This window comes from Apteryx rowi, unplaced genomic scaffold (genome assembly GCF_003343035.1).
Source record: "Apteryx rowi isolate R43461 unplaced genomic scaffold, aptRow1 scaffold_511, whole genome shotgun sequence".
Lineage (NCBI taxonomy): Eukaryota > Metazoa > Chordata > Aves > Apterygiformes > Apterygidae > Apteryx > Apteryx rowi.
In genome coordinates, this window is record NW_020450774.1 from 102,893 (window position 1) to 129,064 (window position 26,172).

A 26,172-nucleotide genomic window follows, 5' to 3' on the forward strand; every position below is an offset into this window, starting at 1 on the left:
TCTGCTCAAGACCCCCGGGGCTGTGCAGACGACAGCCCACCCCCGCGAGCTCGGGCGCAGCTGGAGCTTGTCCTCTGGAGCACGCGGAGACCTGAGCACCCCTGGCTGTCCCTAGGCAGCCTACGGGCTGTCTACGCAGTGAAGCACATTACGCTTGCAACTGCTCCAAAGGCTGCTTTTTTTTTAAAGTTTCTTAGCTTCTCTTAGCCAGAGAAACATGAACTCAAAACGGGGGTGCTGAAGAAGCAGGTAAGTGCAAAGGCAGTATTACAATAAAGACCGAGTGCTCTTAATGGTCTCTAAGAGGGACTTAACAGTCCCTCTGCAACAAGAAGGAAACCCAACTCCTACAGTTCCTCTCTCCTATTTCTTCCAGGCCTCGCAGTTTCTTTAGACTTTTTCTTGTCTTCCAGCAAATGGAAAAAAATCCCCATTCTTCTCACATTACATTTGTTTACCACAGTCTTTCAAAAACGACCTGCTTGCTCCACTGTACAGCAGCTGATTTATTCTGTTGCTGCCATCTGAATGGCTCATTCTGCCGTAAGACGTTTGCTGGGTTCGGAGCTCCTGATGCTCGGGGCCAGTTAAAGAGATTTTGTGAAGTCTCAGGGCAGGGAACACTAGGGAAATCATCAACCTGTTGCGGTTTCTCTACATGGAGGCCCCTTTGCTCTGCGTGTTTCTGTGTCTCCTTATTGTGGTTAGGATGGAAACAACCATTCCAGGGCAGTAAACTGTAAAATATTCTCCTTTAAGATAGCGCAACGTTTTCAGATCAAAGACATAGTGGTGAGCACTGATGTCCATGCTTAAGGCAGATCTTCACTTTTTCCCAAACTGCGGCTCATGCGGGTACACCCAGTCCAGTTTCAGCCTGCTCCCTGGGGAAATGAGGGCCCTGCAGCTGCATCAGCACTGAGCTAAGTGCTTAATGACTCAGATACATCTTTCAATGAAAGAGCTAGGAAAACCATCTGGTTAATATAATGCAAAAGGTTAAATATAATAAAGCATTACTACTAAAAGCTTTTCTCTCCTCAAATGTTGTTTGCAAAAGAACACCGACCAAAGCTTGTCCTTTACCTGTTTTTGTTTTCCAGCTCTGCTATCAGCTGTCTTTGTTGTTTATTGGCATCGAAGTTGAAACCCAGGTCTGCTGGTGGGCGAGGCTGGTGGGTGAGGAACAGAGAAAAATCAAACACAGTACTCATTACCTCTTACTACGTATGACATGTTGTATGGATTCAGTCCCGTATTTGCTAAATGCCATGGCACAACGCTTACAGCCCAGAATGAAAAACAGTTAAAATAACTGTGCTGAGACAGACTTTTGAGGCACATCTCCATGCAGTTTCACAGCTGATTTGATCCGATCTCAGTGTGGGCTGCTGCTGAAAGGGTGAACTGGCTGATCACACTCACTGCTACGAACATCTGGCTACGCAGTCAGCCACATCTAGGCATTGCTCAAGTTAACAACTATCCCTACAAATAAGATCAGTTCCTTAATCTTCCCAGCCACGTAAGCATTAGTCATGGCACAAGAAAGAAAGCACGAACACGTTGCTGGGGGCGGGGAAGGACAGCACCTTTCTCTCTCTTTCTCAGGGGAGAGCGCGAATGCAGTCCCCCACAACCACAAATTATGCAGTCGAGTTTCCCGCATTTGGGGAAATCGCAGGGGTCAGCACACCCGGAGTGCAAGGGATGAGCCTCGCCCTGGGAAAACCACCTGCCTGATCATGGTGTCTCCCCTGCCAGGTAAGTACACGTGAAGCAACCCTCTGCTTTAAGACTCCTGAAACCATACCCTCTGGCCATGTTACATCATTGGTTAACACAATCAGTCTGAAGATTTTTGCTTGTCATTTCTAAGACCTTCAGAAAAAAAAAGCCATATCTACCTGTTCCTACAGCACCGACAGTATTTTTGTTAAAGCAAGTCATTGTCTTTGCTATATGATAAGTTACAAAAGCCAGAACCTTCCTTGTGAAGAGATACAGTTATACCTTTTATCATAAAGAAAGTCTTTTAGTGAAATACTGACCTCATACATCAGCTAGTGAAGAAAAATTAGAATACCTTAAGGTAGAATAGTGGTACCTAAACCTCTGCTGAACTGCATAACACATTGCTGGCAATGTGACTAACTGATGTTCTACATTTTCTTGTTATAATACATTGGCACTATACAGTTTCATTTATGCTTTGAAGAATTGGAATTTCTGACAAACTATTTCTAACAGCTTCTGCAGTAAGCTGATATTAATTTCTTCTACAAGAACGCTTTCTGTAGGTCCCATTTCTCCTCTTTCTCCAATTCTTCAATTCAGCAATGACACCAGGGTTAAATGAAGTCTTCCAGCTCATTCAGCTTCTGTGATTTGGTCTTAACTAAATGTGAATCAAGACTCACTGGCTAACACTATGTTACTCGGGACCTCCAGGTAGTCTGTCTGCACGCACAGTGTAGGCTCAGTATTGTCAGGCTGCCAAACATTCAGCTTGGTAAGCCAAAGGCCACAAAAGAGGCATTTGCGTAATTTTTCATTGAAATGAACAGGATTATTGATAGACATTAAATTTAAGCATGGTCACTGCCTCTGGAAAATTTAACGCTTTTCAACCCCTAAATTAACAAGCTTCAGTTGAACGGAGGTTGCTGAATACATGCATTTTCCCAGTGAATCCCGACCTTTGTGGCCCTTGTGTTTTGGAATACTTTTCACCAGCAGTCACAATCACTACTGACAAAAGCACTGGGTAATTAAACAAGAATCTGTAGTTTGTAGGAGAATCTGCTGGCAGCTGGGATGCAGGATGAAGAAGCCAGGTTTATGACCCCAAAACAGAGAGATGTAAGAACTACATTGGATCTTGTGCTGGTTCAATGCATTTTTCCAGTGGAATCCTAAGATGCTGGAAAAGATCAGCAGATCTAAGATGCTTAGGAGGTCTAATAAGACTCAAAATCATCCCTGGGGCCAGCAGACACAATGAGTTGCTCACTCAGAGCTGAGGAGGCGTCTTCATCATGGACAGGCCTCCCTGGCTCAGAAATGCCTGAGGACGAAAGCAGCACACTGTGTCTGCTTCTAACACCAGCTCATTACAATCTAGAGTTTCCTTAAGTTTGAGAAGATACTCTCACATACATCTTTGGAAACTATCAGGGTAGAACAACAGCAGATGGATGGAAAAGCTGGATATCTACCAGAGTGACAGCTCCACGACAAAGTGGACAGAAACTGCTAGGTTTTGAGTTTTGTTTTACTGTGTATGCCTAGAGCCAACCACGTCCAGAATTAGACTTGAATGAAGCACAGTTAGCAATTGCCTTCCTTGGGCAAAGCCCCCAGGGTAGATGGGTTTGTACATGGTAAATGAGCCGTGCTTGAGTGACACACGTAAAAGCTGGCTTTCTGTGCCTTCCTGGGGTGTTCTGAAGGCCACTTCAGGAGCCTCCTAACAATGTGGAAACTGTGTGTTTGAAAGGTGCTTGGTAAGGCAGGTCCCAGGCAAGAAGAAACAAAACAACTTAGGAGTTAAAATCAACAGTGAGAAAAAGAAAAACAAACGAGCATAGAAACCTAAGTGCAGAAACACAGTTACTTGTGGTAGAAAGGCTGAGAAAAATCCTCTCTTCACACAGGTAGCGCAGAGGAACTGATGGTGTAGGATGCCCTCTGCTCTCCAYACCTCTGCACCAGGCTGATGTGGGAGAGGAGCTAAAATGCACCGAATGATACAGTTAGGGCAAAAAAAGGTCTCATCTCTAGTGTCTGTAGCAGAGAACCACTTCAAGTGACGGCGGATACAGGGACTCGTTACTAACTGAACGATAAGGGCTTGCTCCTGGGAGACCTCAGGACGCACCGTGCTCAGCCCAGGCACGGCAGGGGCCATATGCTGCTGGCTGCCCCTTTCCAAATAACGCACTTGTTTGTGCACTTAGGCAACTTGCAACTCCTTTAGGCTGAGGACGGCTGACAACACAGGCCTTTGACTTTCGGGGTAGGTGCTGGAGCCTCCAGTGCACAGTGCGGGCAGCAGCACTGTCACCACTCTTTCCACTGAGGTGACCTTAGCAGTCTCTGTGGACATAATGCTTGGTATGACCTGCTGGTTCCCCAGAAACGGTGGGTGACAAAGCAGAAGGCCCCGTCTCCCTCCGCATCCTGCAGCAATCAGCTGCTAGGAAGAAGTGCAGATAACATATTTCACCCGCAGCCTTGAGAGCTTCTGGGGACACAGCAGAGACGCAGGGACCTCTGGAGACTGCCTAGTCCAACCGCCCTGCTCAAGCAGGGTCAACTGGAGCAGGTTGCTCAGGGCCGTGTCCAGTTAGGGATTGAATATCTCCAAGGATGGAGACTCCACAACGTCCCCAGGCAACCTGTTCCAGTGTTTGACCATCCTCACAGTAAAAAAGCTTTTTTGTACATTTAAATGGAATTTCCTGTATTTCAGTTTGTGCCCATTGCCTCTTGTCCTTTCGCTGGGTGCCACTGAAAAGAGTCTGGCTCCATCTTCTTTACTCACCACCATCAGGTACTTACACACATAAAGACCCCACTGCCCCCAAGTCTTCTCTCCTCTCAAGGATAAACAATCTCAGAAGAAAATCCAGACTGCCAGTTCTCCATCAACATCTAAACCTTCCAGGTTCTTAAACGCAATGGTCAGCCTGAAGGTTTCCAAAGCAAATGTCTATGCCCAGTGAATTAAAAAGCATCAGGCAGAGGCATTGGAATTTGATCACCATATTATTAAATTTTTAGTATGGTCCCTGACATATTTTGGCTCAGACTACTAGCTCTCTCAAGCAATTCTCAGCACGGTTTGGGAATTACTACAAGCTGAGAACCAGCTGCAACAGGTGGTTAGTATGCAGCTGTCCTGTTCTGGAGGGTGAGAGCGCTTAATATTACACATGTAAGCAAGGAATGGGCCCTCGAACATTTCAAGGACTGCTATACACAAACCCTAAGTGTCTATCGTATGCTCAGAAGTGCACTCATCTCTCACCTAAAAGTTGTACTAGAGTGTGGACTTTGGAGGATAGGCATCTAAACTCTTGAGTATCCAAAAGGTAAACGTATCAGAGAGTCACGTGAGATAGCATGGAGCCTGTTGGAAAACACAGCAGTAGTATACATCTAATTGTTAGTCCACATGGCCAGAAAGCATCTGACAAAAATTCCAAGCATATCTGACCTTGAATGGGTAATAAAGACACTGCTTCCGCCCCGCATTCCCGAACCAACAGGCACATTACATTCCGGGAGGCAGTGCCCTACCCTCCCTGCTGGAGCTGAGCCACAGCCAAGAATGGGAGCCGCAGACTCCGTCCGGGACATGGCGCTCAGGAGGCAGAGCTGCGACTCTGATCCTTGCTTCTGGGTTTGGTTTAAAAAAAAAAAAATCCAATGGTGGTTTAGTATTAAAAAGCATTATCTGTCCAGAACACAGAGTTTAGAGCTTTGGGGTAAAAATGCAGATTAGAAAAGGGAAAGGACAGACTGAAGGCAACTCAGAGAGAGAGAGATGTTTCAAGTAGCCTGGGCGTGATGAAATTCATCAGAGTACTTAGCTCTGGTTCTTAAATATACCTGAAACAATCTCAAAGCTTTTGTGCTCACCTTTAAAAACCCTAGTTTTCTCAGGTAATGTTCCAGAGGCTAACACGGGGTATCCCAAAGTTTACATGGAGAGCCAACAACTATAGACCAATCGGCTTTACTGCAGTTCTTGGGGATAAACACAAAATAAAACTACTTGTAAATACCTAGAAGATAAGCTAAGTAATAGTCGACATGGAGTTTTTACGAACAAACCATGTCAAAGTGAACTACTTTCCTTCCACAACAAAAAATCAAATCTTACAGATAGGAGAGAAACCATTAACATGATATACTTTTGCTTCAGGATTGCTTTGGAYGTTGTCTTCCTGACAGCCTCCTAAGTGGGCCAGACAAGCAGTCTGGAGGAAATAACTGGAAGGGAGGTGCAGAGCTGCCTTGAAAGCCATACTGAAAAACTAATGATCGTTAGTTCAGTGTCAGACTGGAAGGATCCTCTTGTGGAGTTTTACAGCTTTTCTCTTGGATTTGGATTTCTCTTGGATTTCAACATTTTCTTCAAGAACATGAATGAAGGAATAAAGAATTTGCTTCTTAAATCTGCAGACTCTGTCACACTGTGTCAAGCTCCTGGTACTTTGGAGGACAATTCTAAAGTATAAACTTATTTCACAAGCCGAAGAAATGTTCTGAAAACGGAGGCTGCAATTCTATTAAGACAAGTGCTTAAGACAAGTCCCAGACTAACTTTTGACATGCCAGTTGCACAAGCACATGAAGGAGAATCAGGAACAAGACGGCAGTTCTGTACAAAAGGAACTGCAAAGGACAGTGCTTCACAACCAAACACGAGTCATTAATGTCATACTGCTGCACAGTCCAGCAATTGGTTGTTYGAACCAGCGCGTGCTATATACTCGAATGCATGACTTAATCCCTGTTCTCTAATTCGGGTGAACTACTGTTTCTAGCTTTAGTATCACAATTCAAAAAAAGCTAAGGGTGAACTGGAGAAACATGGTGAACGGCAAGAATGATCAGAGATCTATAAAACATGACAAGGAGCGAGGACCGCAAGAATGAAGAGAAGAAACAAATGAGAGGAGACAACATAAGAAACTTCACATATACAAAGCTGGTTGCAAAGAGGAAAGTAATATATTATTCTCCAGAGAGAATGGAGAGTTAGTAGGAGGCTCAAACCAAGCAGGGAAGAATTATGTCATAGTTCAGTAAAATCTTTTTAGTGGTAAATTAACTTAAACATTGGAACAAATTGCCTAGTCAGACTTCTTCTGTAGTGGACTCCAACCACTGTTTGTTTTTTAAAAATTACTTGGATAAGCATCTGCTCAAGAATGGTTTAAGCTGATCTGACCTACAGTGGAAAATGTCTGTACGTAGGCCCTCGCTGGCCTTTCCATTATTCAAAACCAGAGAAGCGATGGAACTGAAAGTAAGGTCCTTTCAGTTCTGATCAGTGCTGGGGCAGCGTGCATGTGGAGTGTTCACACTTCCAGTACCGATCTATCACTTTGAAAAAAGATAAGGTGTGTGATCAAATTTTCAAAAGTGATGCCTAATTTTAGTCTTCATCCTGCAGAGAGCAATGTTGTTTGTTTTGCCATTTCYAGCCTCTCTAGATTCCTCACAAGTCACTGTTCCTTTTCAAAGAAYGCAATAGAAAAACTCCATTTAATCATACAGACCTAGGTAACTTTGTTCTCTCTATTTAGATTTAGTTTGGAAATACTTAATCTTCTGCTTTCTGGGCTGAAACTTTCCCTGAACATTGCAGTTTTCTAAACAGGAACATCTCAGGATATTCTTCCCCATACATACAAATAAGAACTATTCTATTTTCTAAAAAAAAAACCTTTCCTCTAAAACATCTCCACAATGCCCTGTAACTCATATTTCTATCAAATCCAAGGATATTATAAATGTTATCCATCTTCAGGCTTGTGAGCTCAATAAATACAGCTAACTGAATAAATAACTTCCCATCTCTTCTGCTTTGTTTCAAGTCATTTTTTCCTATACTCTTTAAAACCAGAAAAATCTGACCTCCAGACACCTTTCTGTTCCCAACACTTCTCAAGCTATATGATTAGGTATTCTCTTCCACTCTTCCTTTTGTTTTTAATATCTTTTATTATTCTTGTTATTGGTCTTCTTTCAAATTGCTTTATAAATCTCTAATGACACGTAAGAGAAAACATCATTTCATAGAAACTAATGAAATAACTCACCAACACATTCTCAGCAATGAAGAACTAAGGTTAACTGAGAACTCAGATTTCTTTTCCATACTTTTTTGATGAAGTCTTCATATTTAGCTTCCATTTTTGGGTGGCTTTCCTATTAGCCCAACCATCACATCTATTGCAACCTGTTCTTTCTCCAACTACCCAGAACCTGGAGGTCTTAAGCAGCCTGAATTGTGCAGTATCTGTACAATATTTGACATTTTATCCACAAATGCAGATCTGAGTTCCAAACCCCTAGCGTGCGACRCATCTGTATCGCTTTTTCTCACAGATAGGAACAGTCATCTTAGGATCTGGAAATTCCTAATCAGTTACTCTGTTGACAGGATCAGTAGTGCAGCATGTCTTCATCTTTCGTTGATTCATCACTGCTSAAGAATAATCCCCCAAATTCTTTATGATCTAACTGTGTAATGTAACTATTCTCTCTGTGACAAGCAAGCATCTTGCGGTAGCCCATGAAAAAATACAATGTGCCATAATGAAAGGCTTTACAAGGGACGTGGATCTGAAAGAGTCTGCCATTATTCTTCTCAAGCCTAGCTGATTGCAGATTGTTTTTATGGAGTACATAGTTTAATGAACTCTGGTTCATCCTTTGCAGCTATCTCAAGATGTTGCAACTCTTCTGAATACAGCAGATTTCATTGGCAAAAGAAAATATTATTCAGGCTAAAAGGATGTTGAAATACGACTGAGGAAATAGTGGATACTGTGTGGAACCTGTTGCTGATCTAAGTGTTTCAAATTAAATTCATGAATGAGTAGTGCATTATATTTTGTGCATGTGAGTATTTCAAATGCATCTCCTAAATACTACTATTAGGAGAAAATTATATAGTATGGGCTATCATTCAAATGTGCAAATATCATTTAGGCTTCAGCTTGGACACTGTTTCTAAGACAGCTCTTATTTCTTCCATGAATGAACTCCTCCGGAACACAAGAAAAGAAAATCCTATTTACAGTCACCGCTCTGATTTCTGCCCAGCATTTCATTCATCAYTGAGTTCTTACAGCCGCTGTCTTTGGAAGAGTTTTGGGTATATGGTACAGGATTGTGATGGCAAATGCTATTCTCCTAAACCCATGAATTCACCTGAGGATTTGCACGCTACTAGTATTTACCTTGATGAGAGGTACCTGTCCTCTCTGTGAAGTCACATGTGATTCTTGAAATCTCTGCACTTAAGGGAAAAATAAAACCCAAAACACTGGTTTACTAGTCACTGCTCTTAAGTTTGTACTCCATCTTACTGGACAGGTATGAATATGATTTGTGTCTTCCAAGATTTAATACTGTAATTCAGTTCCTTAGAAAGCTTAGTAATTTCAGCTCCCTACCTGCTCAGCAGCACTGAATACCATGGACATATTCACCTTTCTACTCAACTCTTGCAAAGGCATGGGTGAAAGTATGATTATAATTGCTTTCTGCTTTCCTGGTGCTCAGCATGAATGCTGAAGCCTCACCAGTTCTGCAAGGATCATCCAAATGGCAAGTCCCATCCTCTCTCATCAAGAACTCATAAGGAAGATCATAAAATCTCCTTAAATTCCTTAATGGTCAGTAGGAACAGTAAAGCCTGCTAGCACTGTAATTAGCTCTTATGCAGATTGGCCAACAATCTTTAAAGAGAGAACCATGCTGGAACTTCAAGTTGTACAGATATCTGTAATAAGGAGTTTTCAGCCCTTACCTACAGTATACTTTCTTGGATGAAAGCAGAGGATTTAATGCCACTTTTTCATCAAGCCCCCAAAAAGCCAGTTTGGCAAGCACCACRTAGTTGTGCTCCTCCACCACCGGGATTTGGAAGAAACTGTCAAAAAATACAAAAGCATGCTTCTCATGACCACCAAATTCCAGATTCCTTGGTATAAGGACATCATGGTGTCACGGAAAGTCTGAACCAGAATTTCATCYGCTCATTACTGTGGTATCACAGTGTTCTTTATGACCAGCACGCAAAGAAGAGGAAACAAATAACAAAAACAGTTCATATCACTAGTGTATTCAAGAGAAGAAGAAACTGTGCAAGAACCAGGCTGCAGWTTTATCCTGCAAAGATGTGCAGCAGCAAATCTAGTTATTTATGTTAAAAAATATTTATAAGAGAAATGTCTAAAAGAACAAAAATTAGATGAAGGGAATATTTGGGTTGTATGTACAGCTTAAATGAGACGAGATGATGAAAGGCTTTTAGCACCACTCACTGCTGAGGGAAGAAGAGCAACCACACACAGTCTTCAAAATAGAGCAATGTGGGCAAGAACTCAGTATCATATTTCATCCAAATCTGAACATTTTTTCCCACCAAGGAARACTGTCCTAAAATCTCTCTCCCTCTTTATAGTTGAGTATTATCTTATATTCATTAGGTGCTCGTGCTTTTTGCAGAAGCAAGGCAGCACAGGTCGGCAGAGTCCTCCAGAGAGTGCTCCGTCCCGGTGTGCCTCTGCTCCTGCTGACCTCCAGAGGCTGCCGCCTCCCCGGTAGGTCACTCTCCATCAGAAATCAGCGGGAAGCAGCAGGCACTTCTGGCTCACAGTCAAGATACCGACTTGTGCTTGTATGAATCAGCTTGCCCGACTACACCAGCAGAAACCCCGGCGGATCTGGGACTGTACTAAGAGCAGAAGGTGGGGAAAAAGAAGAGCTGAGGCAGAGCAGGTGGGAGTAGGAGGTTGAGGAGACGAAGGAGGGATTGGTTTGGAGAAAGAGAGGGGTTGTGTAGGACATTGGTAACAGAGACCATAGGGTTGTTCTATATATATAGCTGAATATACATATAGATTTCCTCCCCAAAAGTACCCTTAACGGCCCTTCCTCTTAAAAACATTCAGTCACCTTTATGCAGGATTACCTATATTCAAGTAATAGGGCAGTGTTAAGATGGAGCCTGATAGGAATTCAGAAGGGATTTTGTACATGAAGGTAGATGAGGTGGTGGGGACACAGGAAGCCATTTTCAGTTGCCTGCCTTTATCAAAATGAGGGGGCTTGACAGCAAATACCTGCTTCCTTACCTCAGACTGATAACCTGAACACATCAGCAGAGGGAGACAAACAGACGAAGTTATGATCTTGAAAGACGTGATTTAAACTAAGTTTGGCTTTGTTTAAATTTCCTCACTTTATCCATCTAGTCACCTTCTGCTTTTCTCTCTTCTGCTTTCTATCTAACCAGTCTGGCTTAGCCAGCCAACAGATAATTTAATGCACGGTACTTTGCTGCAAGCAAACTGGCAAGCCAAGCATAGCCCTAAGCAACTTAAATTCAATAAAAGCGCTTTTGTCTTCTGAAGACTGGCTTGAAGAAAACAGGAGCAACCCAGTCAAAGCTTGTTTTGAGCCAACACAGACGAACTGATATCTAACAGTGTATAACTGCACTGGTTGCATGCCATGAGCATCTGCTGCTCTGTTGAGCAAGTAAATCCCCAGTAAGACTTCAAGCAAAAGTTTTCCCCTAAAATTGTTAATGGAATGTATTTGCATTCATATTACAAGTGACATTTATTATAATAATAGTAACAAGCCTGCAGAAGGCATTTTTAACATTTTATCTACTTTGAGAAAGAGCAGAAACTGATGGATTGAGTCAGATTCATAGCCGCATAGCCCAGTGTACACTTTCCAGCAGTGACCACTGTCCCCTGCTTCAGAGAAATGAATAAGCAGCTTTGCATTAGGCAGCTGTAGTATCAACAGCGTCTATACTTGGTATCTTCTTAATTCCCAGCAGTTAGTTAGATAATGGTTAAAAACTTAAATACAGCTGCCTCGTCCCTGGTCATTCTAATCGCCCTCTCTGGAAGCTCAGTAACTCTACTGCACCCTTTCTAACATGTGGAGATCAGACCTGCACACAGTAATCAAGATGTGGGCACACCAAGGTTTCTACAGTGGCAAAATAACTCCCTTTCTCTTGTTCTCAGTACCTTGATTATGCTCAACATTTTGTCGGCCTTTTGGCTGCTGCACTTCAAGCCAGTAATTTCAGAGAAGTGACAATGATGACTGCAATCTCTCTTTTCTGAGTTAGAACTGTCGGTTCCAAGTTCAACATTGTGTAGGTATAGCTTAAATTATTTTTCCCTAGATGCATTACCTTAAATTTATCTACACCGACCTTCATCTGCCACCTATTTGCCCACTCAGGCAGTTTTGTGTTATCCTCTTGCAGTTTCTCACCATCACTGTCACATTTGACCACTGACCTGGCGTAGTATCACCTGCAAACTTGGAGACTTCACTGTGCAACTTCACTGAACAGGCAAATAAAATTGGCCCCTGCACCAATCTACGAGGGACCCTACTGCTGACTCTTTTCTATCCCAGGAAGTGACCATTAGCCCTTACCCTTTATTTCTCTTCCCTTTYATACCAGATTTTAATCCATAATAGAACCTTTCCTCCAACCTCTTTTTAAAGTTTTTAAAATAATCTTTGATGTGAAATCTGATCAAAGCTTTTTCAATATCCTAATATATTATGTTCACTGAATCCCTTTATCCATTTGCTCACCCATCCTCTGAAAGAAATCCACTAGCGTGGTGAGGTGGGATTTCCTTCTAGAAAGGCCCCTCTGACCCTTTCCCCAAAACACTGTGATTGTTCATGTGCTCAGTGATGTTATTCCTTATAGGCTCAGCTTATAGGCTTCCTGCTTTTTGGACTCTCGTTTTAGGTTTTTCTCTAATTGTTTCGTTTTTTCATAGTTCCTTTTCTTGAAACTGAGTATCTGCACACCGGATGTAGTTGGCCTGCCTTCTCCTGCTGCAGCGCTAAACCTAGCTGTGTGATGGTTGCTGCTACAGAGCAGCCAGCACCACTGCCACCACTACCCACCACTCCACCTGGGCCCTGGGCACCACTCAGGCCTCTTTCTGTGGATTCTAAAACTAGTTGTTCAAGGAAACATCATTTATTGCATCAAAATGTGTTGTTTCTACATCTCCCTCTGAAGAGGCATTGGTCTAGTCTGCATGTGGGCAGCTGAGATTTCCCGCTGTTACTACCTGCCCTAAATCTGCAGCTCCTCTAATCTCACTTAACATTTCCTGATCGCTAACATCATCTGATCACGGGTCAGTATTTATATCTATTATTAAGAATTTGGACTTTCAGTGCACAAGGATTCCACAGTTGTTCTCTTTTCCTGTAGTATTTTTATGCTGTTCCACTTTGTATTATCCTTTATGTACAATACCATTCCCCTGCATATGTGTCCTCCTCTATCATTCCTGTAGAGCTGGCAGTTTGGCAACCATATACTCAGTGATTATCTTTCTCCTACTGTATCTCTGAGAGGCTTTTTGTATTGGGGTTGTCATTTGATGTTCCACATTTTAATTCCATATGGAGAGGAAAAGTCATTCCTTTTTTTTCGGTTTTGAATTTCCCACCCTCTAATTTGCTCCTGTCTCTTTATCTTGATCTTACAAAAAGAATATAAAAACAAGATTGTGGCTGACAAGTCTCAGACATCCGATTTCCCAGAAAGCGGGGAATCCTGACGAGCAAGCAGCACGGGCACAGCACGCAACTCCACAACTTCGCAGGCTGTTCCACCACTAAGTTGCAAAGGCCAATTTGGACACTGATAATATAAAGTGTTGGCTAAGAAAGAGGGATCTCCTATTGGCAAGAAATAGTCTGAACCTGCCATAAAGTAGAGCATTCGGGAGAGAGCCTAATTCCTTCGGAATCCCTCTGATTGCCTCAGATTATGAAAAACAGGTCTGCATCAGTTGATTAGTAATTTTTGCACAATGAATAAACACTGGACCTAGTAAACAACCTTTAGATTCCTTACTACTAAGCTTGTGTTGCAATGAAAACACACAATCTGTTCTTATTCTTCAATCTTTCTTTCTCCATCATGTTTCAATCCCTGAAAGTACTTTGATATCTACCTTATGATGTATCTTATTTGGATTTAAAGAAAGCAGTAGTCTGCCAAATGTCTTTCAAAGGTCTCAATAAACTCTAAATGCTGTTTGCTTTGCATCCAAATAAGTTGCTTCATTGTTTATCTTCTTCAGAACTACTAAGCATACACAAACAGGTTAAGGTGATTTACAGATTTTTAAATGATCAGGTTCTTTCAGAACCAGTATTATGAAACTCCAATATTTCTTAAGATCTCTTTATTACTACCAGAAAAAGTCAAGTCATGGGTCAGAATCCCTCCATCCTCTTCCAGAGTGAAACTGATTCAGCAGTTAGCATTTCAACAACTTTAAATTTATATAAAGATTGCATTAAAATCCCCTTCCTTCATCTAAAACAGAGTATTTGTACTGTAATGCTTCATTATTTCAACACAAACGTGGTTCTAGTGAACAGAATAACTTCAGAAATGCAAATATACTATTTGACAGAGGTAATAGGAACTGATGGTTAAAAATGTTAAAAGCATAATTCTTTTTTATTAAAATTTAAAAAAGGAAAATATCTGGTCACATTTATATTATAAAGTCAGATCAGTAGCTGAATACATGCTGAAGGAACTTATAAAAAGGCGTAAGCCTATCCTGCTGGAAAGGACTTGGAAGTATTTATATTACAAGAAGTAACGAAAGAATGAATGAGAACACTGATGTTAAGACACTTCTCTAGCCGTGCTAAAATGTGGCAGGAAAAATAAACGCTGCCACAGTGGTAAGATGCTTAGGGGAGATCATTCCTATCGCTGGAGACTGTTGAAGGCAAGGATTATTTCTGAAATAGTATAGGGACAACAATATGTCTTGCAATAGCGATAGCGTAGAGCACCAAYGAGGCCGAGACTTTGATGCGCTCTGTCCGAACTTGTTAAAGCAGGCCTAAAAATGTGTGTCTTTAACAGACAGAAAGTGCAGCTGGGGCTTTGAACACGTGCTAAGCCAAGCTGTTTCTAAGCAACATACTCCAGGGGAAATGTTGTAAAATGGTGGCCATAACGCAGGCAAATCCGCTCCCGCTCGGCAGGCATGGAAGAGGGTCGCTGCAAACACTGCTCTCCTTTTATAAGGATAAAACAGCAAAAAGATAGATATCTATTATCCCTATCCATTTAGACTGCAATTATTTTACTGAATTCCAGTAAATTCTTAGCCGCCATGACGGCCTGTGGCAATCCCCTGTTAAAGCAGTATTTATTTTTACCAATTTAAAAACGGTTGCTYTTGTGTTTTAATTTCTTCTATCATAAGTGACTGTGAACAGAGAACTCTCTCTTTCTCTGCAAAAAATATACTCCATACCATTTGTTACATGATTTGTTTCCCTCAAGTATCTACTTATTTCTCTCTTCTCTAAACTAAGTAGGACTAATCTGCTTATTCGTGTCTCCTCTGAACTCATTTCTAAAAATTTGTATTGTCATTTTGTGTCTTTCAGCTCTTCCCTAGCCTTTTGAGAAAGTATTTGTGCAGTATTTGTGCTAGCCTAGGTGCAAAAACAAGGAAAGCATATTTCTCTTTTACATCAGATGAATAAGGAAAACATGACAGTTTGACACAGCTACTAACAGTAAGCTACTAATTAAACTCTGAAAAACACCATTCCTATTCCTCGGTAAGAAAAGAGATGCGAATATTAAAAACCGGAGTCGGTTCGTGTACTTACTGCACTTCCAGCTTCTGCAGCCAGCCTGGCAGCGTATCTGGCGATCAGTCTGTGCTCCTCGTCCAGCCTGCTCGGGCTGTCCAGGACACTGCGAGGGAAGAAAGCCAGAAGAGCCCGTCAGCATCCCCGGCCCCTGCACCGCACGGCGCTCAGACCAGGGGACGGCAGAGCAAAGGGTGTAGGGTTGCAAAGACACAGCAATGCGAAATAGGAAAAAGTCATATTGGGAATAAGCTAGATCTTTCCTTTCTCCATTCCCCTTCCAAAGTGGGGGCTGCTCTCGAGACTTTCTGTTTAGCAGTACTTCCTCCAGGATTCACGTACTCTAGTTTTAAATGATTAAAATACTTAGTTTTCAACGATTCAGAAATACTTATCATTAGGAAAAAATTCATTTGTTTCTGAGGAGCTTTTCTGTAAACCCTTTTGGTTTACTCAGGATAAAAAGGGCGAATATACTGAATGACGAAGCAGAAGCTTTGGCCTTAGGAGATCTAGGGTGACAAGTGTCAAAGCAAGAGTGATTTCCAGGAGGAAGAACTGAGGGATTCGTGCTGACCTGAGAAGAATGGACTCTGGCACTAAGCAACATGAACTAAAATGCAAACAATACTTTTTACGTCAGCCTGACAGAACTCAAATGTACAAAAAGTGAAAATTTGAGATTTGATCCTTCACACCGCAGCTAGCAGAGGATGAAACAATCCCCCAGGCAGCTCCTACCAAGGATCTTGCGTTGCCTCACCCAGACTATTGTAACTGTCTTGGAGGTGTTGCTAAAAGGGTCATTAAAAATATTTCTAATAATCATCAGCATGAAGTGACCGAAGAAATGGACACTGTGTATTGGAAAAGGAAAAGTAGAGACAGCACAGATGAGAGAACCCCAAGATTAGGAGGYGAGAGACAACACCCAGATCTTTCTCACCTTTCACACAAGCATCGTCTCCTCTGTCTACGCACRACATGATTAAACTCGTCTGACAGTCTAATCAATGCCTAGAGCACTAAATCCGTTTCTAGAATTCACAAATAACTACCTTTTTAACGATAAAAACATAAGGTGACAAATGATAATTCAAGTTGCATTAACTGACATCAGTCGTTATCAAGCTCTGTTACCAGCCCAGTTTAGGTGGCGTAGTGGCTTTGTCAAAAAAGTCAGCAGGCRAAAGCCATGCGAAAGAGCAGCTTTTAAAGTCAGTATCCAACTGAACTACCCAGTAGAGCTGCCTGTTGTCTTACTGTTGCACAGTCGGCTTTTCGTCGCGGTCTCCCTTTGAAAGGGTGGCCAGCGCCGCATTTAAATAACTCAAAACACTACTAGCTGGAAACGATCAAGTGGAAATGAGACGGTGTTTCATTTTGCAGTGCAGCCTTTCTAACGTCATCCTTGACGTTTCACCCAAGGTTCACAAATACCATACTGGCTGCCAGAAATTACACAGTGATGTACATGTATGCATTTACAGTTCAATTCAGGATCAGAATCACGCCACAGGTAGCCAAGCAGAAGAGATACAGACCAAGTGCAGAGCAAAGGCTATTTTTAGAAGTCCACATTACCACTTTAGAAGGCAATTTACATTTCTTTAGCTTAATTGCACAGACTTGTGCTGGCATTACTTAAAGAACTAGATGTATCTTGTATACATTACATTTACGTAAAAACGGGGATTTAATTTATTATTTTGCAACGCTGAATTTAACAGCTTGAACTCTTTGAGACTCAGGAAGCCAGTCAGATGATGTGCTTGAGATGGCACAGAAACACTGGACTGAATTTAATGGACATACTACTACAATTCACACAGATAGGGTTTCGACTAATACTGAGTTATTGTGCCTTGCACTTGGCCTACCAGATGACCAACAAAATAATCTGAATATATTAAACTATCCGCAGGTACTAAACAGTGCAAAGGAAGGAGCTGGTGAAAGGTGAGCTAAACAGCGGGAAAACAGAATTAAGAAAGGAAGAAAGACAGACCTTTTATAACAAGCTTGATGACCTTTTTGCAAGCCCTCATGCTAAATCATTTTCTGAACTTTTTTTTTAAGAGAGAACAGTTTTTACCATCTTAGTTTCTGAATTTGATGCTGTTTCCTTTAGGTTTCCTCTGTAATTTAGTCTGTTCAAGTTTTTCTGCTTTTACAGGAATAATGACCATCCCATCCCTTTTACACTTTTTGTAATCTGGTATCTCCTAACACCTCTTTCAGTTCCTGGAACTATGATCTCTTCGTATCTGAGTGTATTAGAGAATAATTATCGACAAATTCATACTTTCTTGAAGAAAGGCTGCAAATTCTTTAAAAATTGTTTTGCATTTGCTTTTAAAAATATTTTATAAACAGAGAGGAGTTGGAGTTCAAGCATAGCTCCGGAACCTCCTGTGTGTTAACTGATGCAAAACGCAGTATGAACACACAAAAGCAGGAGGCACGACAGACCAACACTGTAATACACATCTCTGCAGGATTAACAGAAAGGGCATTAAACACAATCTGCAAAATATCACGGAATTCTTTATATTGCTTCATGAAGGAAAACTCGCTTCCTTGGAGCTTTAACTTCTGTGGAGACATTGCAAAGGATTCCCACCCTCAAAACTTTCTCTTTTGATACGATTCCCGCAGAGCTCCCACAGGCTGGAGCTGGCAGTAGCAGAAGTGCAAACGTGAGCCCGTGCCGGGTGCTACCTGCGCAGAGCAGCCCGGGGCGACGGCCTCTCGGGCAAYGCACGGACAACACGACAGCACCTCCGGAGCAACGGAAAGGTGGCAAAGGGGAGAATAACGCCGTGCTGAAGCTCTTAGCTCGGAAGGGAAGAAGGTACGTGAATGAGAGCTCAGASACATTTTCAAAGCAACAGAATTTTAGAAAGGTGGTGTTATAGTTTGCCCTATCCTAAAAATGCAGTGCCAAATTGTTTGGGCTATTTTGACAAATTTGTGCTACTTATTCAGCAACAATAGGTCAAACTGTGAGCTCTCTTAATTTCTCCTTTGGAGCTGCAGTTTTATAATTGATGAACTGGCAAAAACAGCTGGAAAGATCTGAGGAAGGGAAGTTTGGATATGCACAAGCAAGAAGTAGTAGGCGGTGTTCTGGCAAGAAGAGCTTCATCCTCAGGACAACTCGGGGTCTATTGCACAAGAGCTGAGGCAACGAGACAGAATCAAGCTGATAAGGAGCTGCAGAGCAGGAAGRCCCTCGGGGCAGATGGGGAGGGGGAAACGATGCTGATTTGGAGGTGTCAGTGGAAATATTTGAGTCACGGTGATGAATTGCAACATGGTACAGATACAGAAAGCATACTTCCACAGCCACTTGAACCTCACCTAAATGCGGGCACCGAAAGGGACGTCTGCAGCCTTCGCCCTCCGCCCCTGAGCTGGCGTTAGTGTCTGGTCTATGGGATGAACCAGCTCAGGGAACAGAACTGGTGGAAGATYGGCTTAGCAAAACAAATAATTCATTTTTTGTCGGGGTAGTTCCCTGAGCCAGCTCGGCAGGCAGCTGCACACGAGCATGATGAACGGGGGAAAGGGAGAGAAGAAGGAATCAGCAGCCTGCACGCACATTGGCTTAAAATTCTCATGAAACCAGACCCAGGAAAATGGGGGCAAATGCAGTCTGTATAGAGAAGACTGAGACACCGGTGGCCTCTTGTCAAATACTAATGCAAAAACGAGCATGGGCAACCAAATTATTGGCTAGGGATGGCAGAGCAGTAAAGGATGTAATAAAAGATGATACAACGTGGAGGGAGGTTTGAGATCTTAATTTCCTTTGCAAAAGTGTTCAAGAATTCCTGATGCAGGCCGGCTGCAGAGAAGTGGCAGATGACAGCAAAGAGAAGACTTAGTTTGTTCTTCTAGCTCTGATTTGAAGGGCCAAACGTCTCAAYGAAAGGTGACCCAAGAGTAAGCATCTTGGGGACAGAATATCTTTGAGTTTTTCCTTTCATTCTGCTTTAAAATCAGGAGTTCTCCTGACCGTTGCAGTTTCAGAGAGTTAGGGTTTTAAAGGAAACCAAATCAAAACCAACCAGCTAACCACCCATCCATCCGCCTAAATCAACCATCCAAAAATAAAACACGAAAATCCAGTGGCCAGTTATCTTTTGTGGGAAATGCGGAACATTTGATACATAAGAATTATGACACTTCAGGCCAGGCTATTATTTTTTCTGGTGAAAAGTGGAGCTGAAACAGAGGCTCCATGGGGATAGGAGAAAAACAGACTTGCTGAATGATGGGGAATGTAAATTATGAATGCTGAGCTTAAGAAATATGCAACAACAACTGTCCAAGTAATAAAACACAACTCACCAGCTCCCTAAGCCTTCTGTATAACTTGCTACACTCTGCAACTGTCTTTGCCTCTGGCACATCCGTTAGGGTGGGGATTTTCTATTATTTCTTTGAAAAGCATTTAGCCAACTTGGCTTGCTTCCACAATAATACAGTAGTGAAAAAGAAAGAAAAACATATTATTGTAAAATATACGAAGTCCACTGATTTCTGTTTACTAAATGTCACATGTAGTTTGGACAGGCTTTTTAGTTGAAGGACATCAGTGAATTAAATAACTCTTAACATGATGAAAAATCTCAGGGACCTGGTTCTTTCCCTTATGAATTCTGATTGGCTAAAAGATAGTTTTCCAACCATCCTTTCCAAGAAAGCAAGGGGCTGTTGTTTGCAGGGCTCTACAGAAAATTTGGCTTCACTTCCTTTCAAMCCAGCGAGGCAGGGCAGGAGGCTCTCAAAGTTTGGCTGAAAGATGTGAAAAAGTACTGGGCAATAAAGAGCAAAGGAAGGTATACACAAAACCAGTGACTAGAAGTGGAAGGCTCTTTCTGAAACAGTGAGAGAAATTAATCACTGGGACAAACTGCCAGTGAAACGAGCAGTTTCTCCAATTTGTTRTTTTCTGGAAACTGTGTTTTTAGATGAACAAGGTGCTAGGTTCAGCACAGGGATAACTGGCGTGAGACCTCAGAGAAGATGCTCTACTGGTCTCTTCTGGTCTTAAAGACTATACTGCACTGGAAGGAGCAGGGTCATGACGAACATAAGAAGAGCAACTGGGCCAGACTAGCAGTCCAGCACCTTGTCTCCAACGGCAGCCACGGGCAGATGTAAAGAGGAGAACACAGCAGCGAAAGCACGTGGCAGTTACTACGGGAAAGGCTGCCCCTAAGTGGGACTCCACTGTTGTCATCTCAGTCGCACATAGAGATGGTCTCCAACGGCTGGCTGCAGGACACCTAGTTTCTCCAGACAGCCTGCCGAAAGCAGACAGATATAACTTTTATATGAGCTTTTTTGTGGCAAAAAGAGACTAGAAGAAGTCACAATGGTGCACAGATTTCATCGGGAATGGGGAGAAGCATCCTCTCACGCTGCCCTTGAAGTCACTCCCATGCACAAGGAGAGCAGGACTCAAATTGTTTTATTCGTATTTGGCTCCTTCTAGGCATACACTGTTGCTCTGGTAACAGTGACAAGGGACATTTTTTAAGCTAAAGACCTAAAAGACAACTATTTGCCTGACTCTGAGAACCACTGCTCCAACTGGTTGCAGCATGGCAGCTATTACCAGCATTCAGCACCTTTTTCAATCACATACACTAACTCCCTGATACCTCAAAATGCTGTAATGACAGTGAATGACTGATGGTGAGAATCTGAAATTCCTTGGTTTTACTGTCTTGTGAGCAATATTAAGGGCTTTCAGCTGGGCAGGTGATAGCAGATAATAGTGATTCACTATCAAGAGAAAAACTGACTTCCCTCCGTGATCTGGAAAGCCATACGGCAGTGGAATACAAATTTCTAGGTGACAGAGTGCTGAAATATGACCTTACTCTAAAAATCTTAGCCAGRGGGTAACATGGATAGAGCAACGCCTTTATGTATAGCCCTCAGATCTCTAAATCTCCTTTTCCTTTCCAGCACAGCTCTGACTCTGTCAGGGCATAATTTAATTAAGCCTAAAAGTGGAATATGGAAAACCTGCAGGCTAGGTCCTGTGATGCAACGGAGAGCTGTGTTTTGGGGCTTTAGGGTAAAATTTTTCTACATAGTCACAAATGTGAAATACAAATGCACAGAAAAGCACAAGGACTAAAGCTGAGAAAAAAAGAAACAAATTCCCCAAAGCATTAGTATTCTTTAGAAGGGCACAGAAAGAATCTGTCGTATCACGCAGGTCATGTCTACGGGACTGAGGGAGCTTGCCTGTTTAGCCTAGGTAGACAAAGACTGTGACAGGAGGAGATATCTGCCCACGGATATACATTTGGGGTGGAGAGGTATAAGCAATAAGCAGAAAGAAGAGCAAGCAGAGTTACAGGGCAATGCTGACATAGGAACTAATGGGAGTGAGCCAGTCATGAAAAAAATTCAAGGTGGAAATTGGATAGATTCCTGTTGGTGAAAGATGATACTCCAGAATGGTCATGGAGAGAAAAACTATCTACCCAGATCCGGAACTATGTTAATCAGTTTACGTGAGGGATTCTGTAACACGGTGAAAGCAATAGGGCTGGAGCAGACACAAATAACCCAAGCGATCCCTTCCTATCTGACGTACCCACGTGCATATCTGGCATGTAAGCATATACATATTTGTGTATTTTCAGAAGATTTTAGAGAATATTAAATATATTTCCCTCTCTTTGCCTACTGAGGCCAAATACCTTTGACTGGAGTATTACTCCCCAGAGGAAACAGCGTTATCAGGCCCATCCCTGCTCCAGAAACGCTTTCCTAACACTAACCGTGCACCATGCTGTAGCCGGTTCACATAGGTTGCTATCAGTGCATGCTCATCAGCTAATCGACTGGCAGTGTCCAGGTTGTACTGTAACCTAGTAATAACGAAGGCAAAAGAGAGCAAACAAAACATAACGTAAATACAAAGCAAATAATTAACGAATGTTAATGAAACAAACAGTTAAAATTAAAACAAACAGATGAATAATTAAAAGTGTAAATATGTTTCAGCAAAACACATGAAAAGGACATCTTCTGCAGTTAAATATTTAACCATAAATTAGAAAAATATTTGAGTACCCCAAAATGCAACGAATAGAGCTGAGGAGCTTCCTTAGGCCTGCAGTTAGGTTCAGTTTGGGAAAGCAGTATCACCCTAAGCAACACGATCAAAAGCATCCGGCAGCCTTTGACTGCAGCAGCGACATTTCTGCCAGGACGCCCCGGATTCGGGGAGCCGCTTCCGGAGCGCGGCACGACGCAGAAGCAGCCCCGCCGTGGCCGTGCAGGTTTGCTGCCGTCTCCAGGCTGCGCGGGCCTCACTGCCGCCTTGCTCCTGCGTCAAACCGCTCCAAACGCGACCCAAACCACCCYGGGCTCCGGCTTCGCTACTGCGCCTGGAATCACAACTGAATGCACTCAGTSTCTCCTGTTCCTCCAAAAAACAGGTCCACCAAACAAAAACGGGAGGGAAGTGACACAAAATTAACAAATTAGCAGCTGGTATCAACAGAGCTACCTTCTAACAGGGATTCATTAAATGACGTAGTACCTTTTTGTTTTGAGGACCCATAAATATAAAGCTGTTATGATTTTGAAATTTTTTACAAATACAGAGACTGAGTGCAAGAAATACTGGTCAAAAATAATCCCCTATGAATAACTATTTGTCCATACGGTCCAATTAATACATGTTGCTTTCAACCATGCTTACGACAGCAGCATCTCAGAAACCCTGAGAGAATGCAGCACAACCATTCTCTCTTTTTTATCCCAGGAGCTGCATGTAAAGGCAGCTACATTTTGCTCTCGAACCCCCGAAAGGGATACCCGCAGACTTCCTCCACATCCCTGCGAAGTCCGTTCGCTGACTCCAAAATGCAGTTCCAGCACAGGGAATGGTGCATGCGTGGGGAAAGCGCCACTCCGTACTGGGAGATAAGAAGTYCTATGCAGATATGAGACCAGACTGCTTCCTAAAAATGCTTCATGAACATGCATCACTATTATTTTAACATAATACGCATTTTTTCCTAAAATACAAATGTACAAGAAAATCCATTTTTCATTTCTATACCAGGTGTTCAAGCTGCTCTTTCAATTAAGAAGCTACAGTTAATTCCTTCTCCACACACGTCTGGGAAGTATTTGTTTTGGAAGCCTTTTAAAACATGGCATCTTTTGTTTTTAGCGTCAATATACCGATGCTATGAAAACAGAATTCACATTTTTCAGACATAAAAACTCTTTTCTCCTCTGTTATGTGCAGCGGCATGTCAGAGAAGTCTGCCAGAAGCAGAGAAAGACCTTATAATAAAGAAGCAAAATGGAATTACCCACATCAACCCCTGTGGGCAAAAAGCAACCTTTGTAATAATGGGTTTGTAATCAGAAAGAGACTTAACGTTAACCACCGCACAGAAGAACTTTTACGCAATCCGTACTCTGCAGCCAGACTACCGGCAAGTACTGAAAAGCCTGGGTTTAGACACGCGTTACACCAGGCACACGGCTGCAACCACAACAGTTAAGACTCCAAGCCCCTCTTCATTATAATTCATTGCACATGTTCCTGTGGAAACAAATAAAAGCCCAGCAGAAATGACTACGTTTTTAACCTGACGTGAATATAGCTTTAATGATGATTAGCCCTCCTGGCACTGGAAGAAAAAAAAATGTTAGTTTAACATGAGTCTGAACACTGTTCCTAGAACATACCTGATTTTGCACACACGTTTTTGAGCACAGGTAAGCTTGCCTAGCGATATTCCACAGCCCCCTCCAGACCATTGGTTCAGCAACATCCAGACCACAGAAAACCGCAAAATGTGGAATTAAGGTACATGTTGACAGCTCCCTCCCTGCCTCCTCCCACGGTGGCAATAAGATAGCAGGAATTACCTGCACGCACCGTGGCTGCCTTAATTTGTCAGGTCCAGGTATATGGAATAATGGAAAGAGTAAAGATACAGCTCATCACACTGGTGATTACAGGAGATGCGGAGAGAGAAGGTCACCAGGGAGGGGGAGTTCACCTCTGTGTTTGCAGGTTGTGCCAACGACAGTGTGCAGAGATTTTCCTGTCGAGGAGAATATCTGTGTGCAGTGGGCAAGAGAAAGCGCAGGGCTTGCCGGCATCCTGTGGGTTGCACGAGGGTATTGCAAAAATTTCGCAGGAGCATACGCTGCTTTCACAGAGCAAAAGAGGTATTTGAACGTAAAGCAAGTATAAGTAATCCTGCCCTGCAGAACTCACATAAACACAAGTTATGTGGCTCAAAAAAAAGAAAGCATTAAATGCTTATCCGCAGCCCCAGCCCCTTACTTGCTGAGCGTTCTGCCCTGCTTGCACCAGGCGGGCTGCACTTGTCCCCTTACAACAGAGCCATCACGGTAGTACTGGATTATTATTCAAAGCAAAAGTTTAAGCTATGCTGACACGTACCCTTAATCCTTTTTTTTCCAGGGGCTCCCCTTTTACTGAATTCAACTTCTTTGAGAAAGCATGAGATAACAGAGGACAAGCTTAATTCCTTGTAAACTTTGTCAATATATCACCTGCTGAACGTTTGTGCAGCAATTAGTGTTCATTTGAAGGAGCTGTAGCGCGTTGATTTACAGCTAAGCAGGAGCAAAGATAGCAAAAAGCAGAAGCAAGATGTGACGGCRCTACTGAGAGGACAGGGAAAGAAATCACTAACGTAGCACGCATACTTAAATCTCAAAAAATGACTGCATGCTTCCAGAAATTTATATCATTCTTAACCTCTGCATTTGTGCCTTTCTGAGGTTCCAGTTTAGTCACCCTCCGTATTTTGGAAGGACGTTCGATGCCTTTCATCAGCTAGCACTGTATTAATAAAGTTCTGAGGCATTTAGTTTCTTCGGTTCACAAAAAGCACTTTAATACCTCTATTCCTCGCAGCCCGGCTCTACCTTTCTCACCACCTCAGGCTCTTTTTCRAGTGTTATCTCAGCAGACTCAGACCCTGCGTTTACAGAGTCGTGCTTCATCGCCGGGCTGCGACCCCGCTCTTCGTCGGCAGCCGCAGAGCTAAAGCTCCCCAGGACGCTCTCGCARTCTCAGGTGCCGATCAGTGCAAACCGTCTTCTCCAGCCTTGATAAATGCAGCTTCGCCCCTCTCTTCTCCGTTGATTTTTTTCAGTGAATCACTTGTATGTCAAAAGGCAGTTTTGCAGTAGTCCAAATAAACCGTGAATTTGGGTAGAATTTGCTAAAACGGTTTTAAAGAAAATGAAAATGACAAGCGCTTGGGCCAGACAAAATCACTCATTTTGACGTTTATGAAGTGTTTTGTTTTTAGGCACCAGTGAGAAGGCTACAGAAATGAAAAGCCAGCTCTACAGAAGGTGACAGCAGCGAGCGGCCTGCCCCTGCCTCTCTGCCCCTCGCACGTCGCGCTCGCCCGGGGGRACGCGCGCCCGCGCCGCGGGTACTTAGGTGCTCTTTACGTTCAWGAAACTCAGACTGGCTCTACAGCCTGCTGCTTGATTTAGCAGAACTCGCGAAAGGAAGGAGCTCCGGAGGTCTGCAGCCCACGCTCTCCTCAAAGGCAGGTCAGACAGCAGACGCTCGTCTTTAGCCGCCGTTAAAAGCAGCGTATTGCTGCACCACGCAGCCTTGGTGGGAAACTCATCTGCAGAACGAACAACCCTTCAGAGCTACAG

General features: G+C 42.8%; 1 protein-coding gene and 1 non-coding gene across 7 annotated transcripts in view; both read right to left on the reverse strand.

The window, feature by feature from the left end:
- Positions 1-26,172, reverse strand: part of DTNB (dystrobrevin beta) — a 215,193-nt gene that overhangs the window by 66,541 nt on the left and 122,480 nt on the right. For all 6 annotated transcript variants that reach the window (XR_003255841.1, XM_026080215.1, XM_026080220.1 and 3 more), the window contains exons 12-14: positions 22,269-22,358; positions 15,475-15,562; positions 1,087-1,172 (exon numbers count right to left, since the gene is read on the reverse strand). Coding sequence is in view for 5 of the 6 variants with exons in the window: in XM_026080215.1 (XP_025936000.1) it covers positions 1,087-1,172; positions 15,475-15,562; positions 22,269-22,358 (264 nt within the window). In the remaining variant the exon portion in view is untranslated. The remainder of the gene's footprint in view (positions 1-1,086; positions 1,173-15,474; positions 15,563-22,268; positions 22,359-26,172) is intronic.
- LOC112972957 lies at positions 1,609-1,772 on the reverse strand. The gene has a single exon (XR_003255842.1). It is a non-coding gene; the product is annotated as a U1 spliceosomal RNA (small nuclear RNA).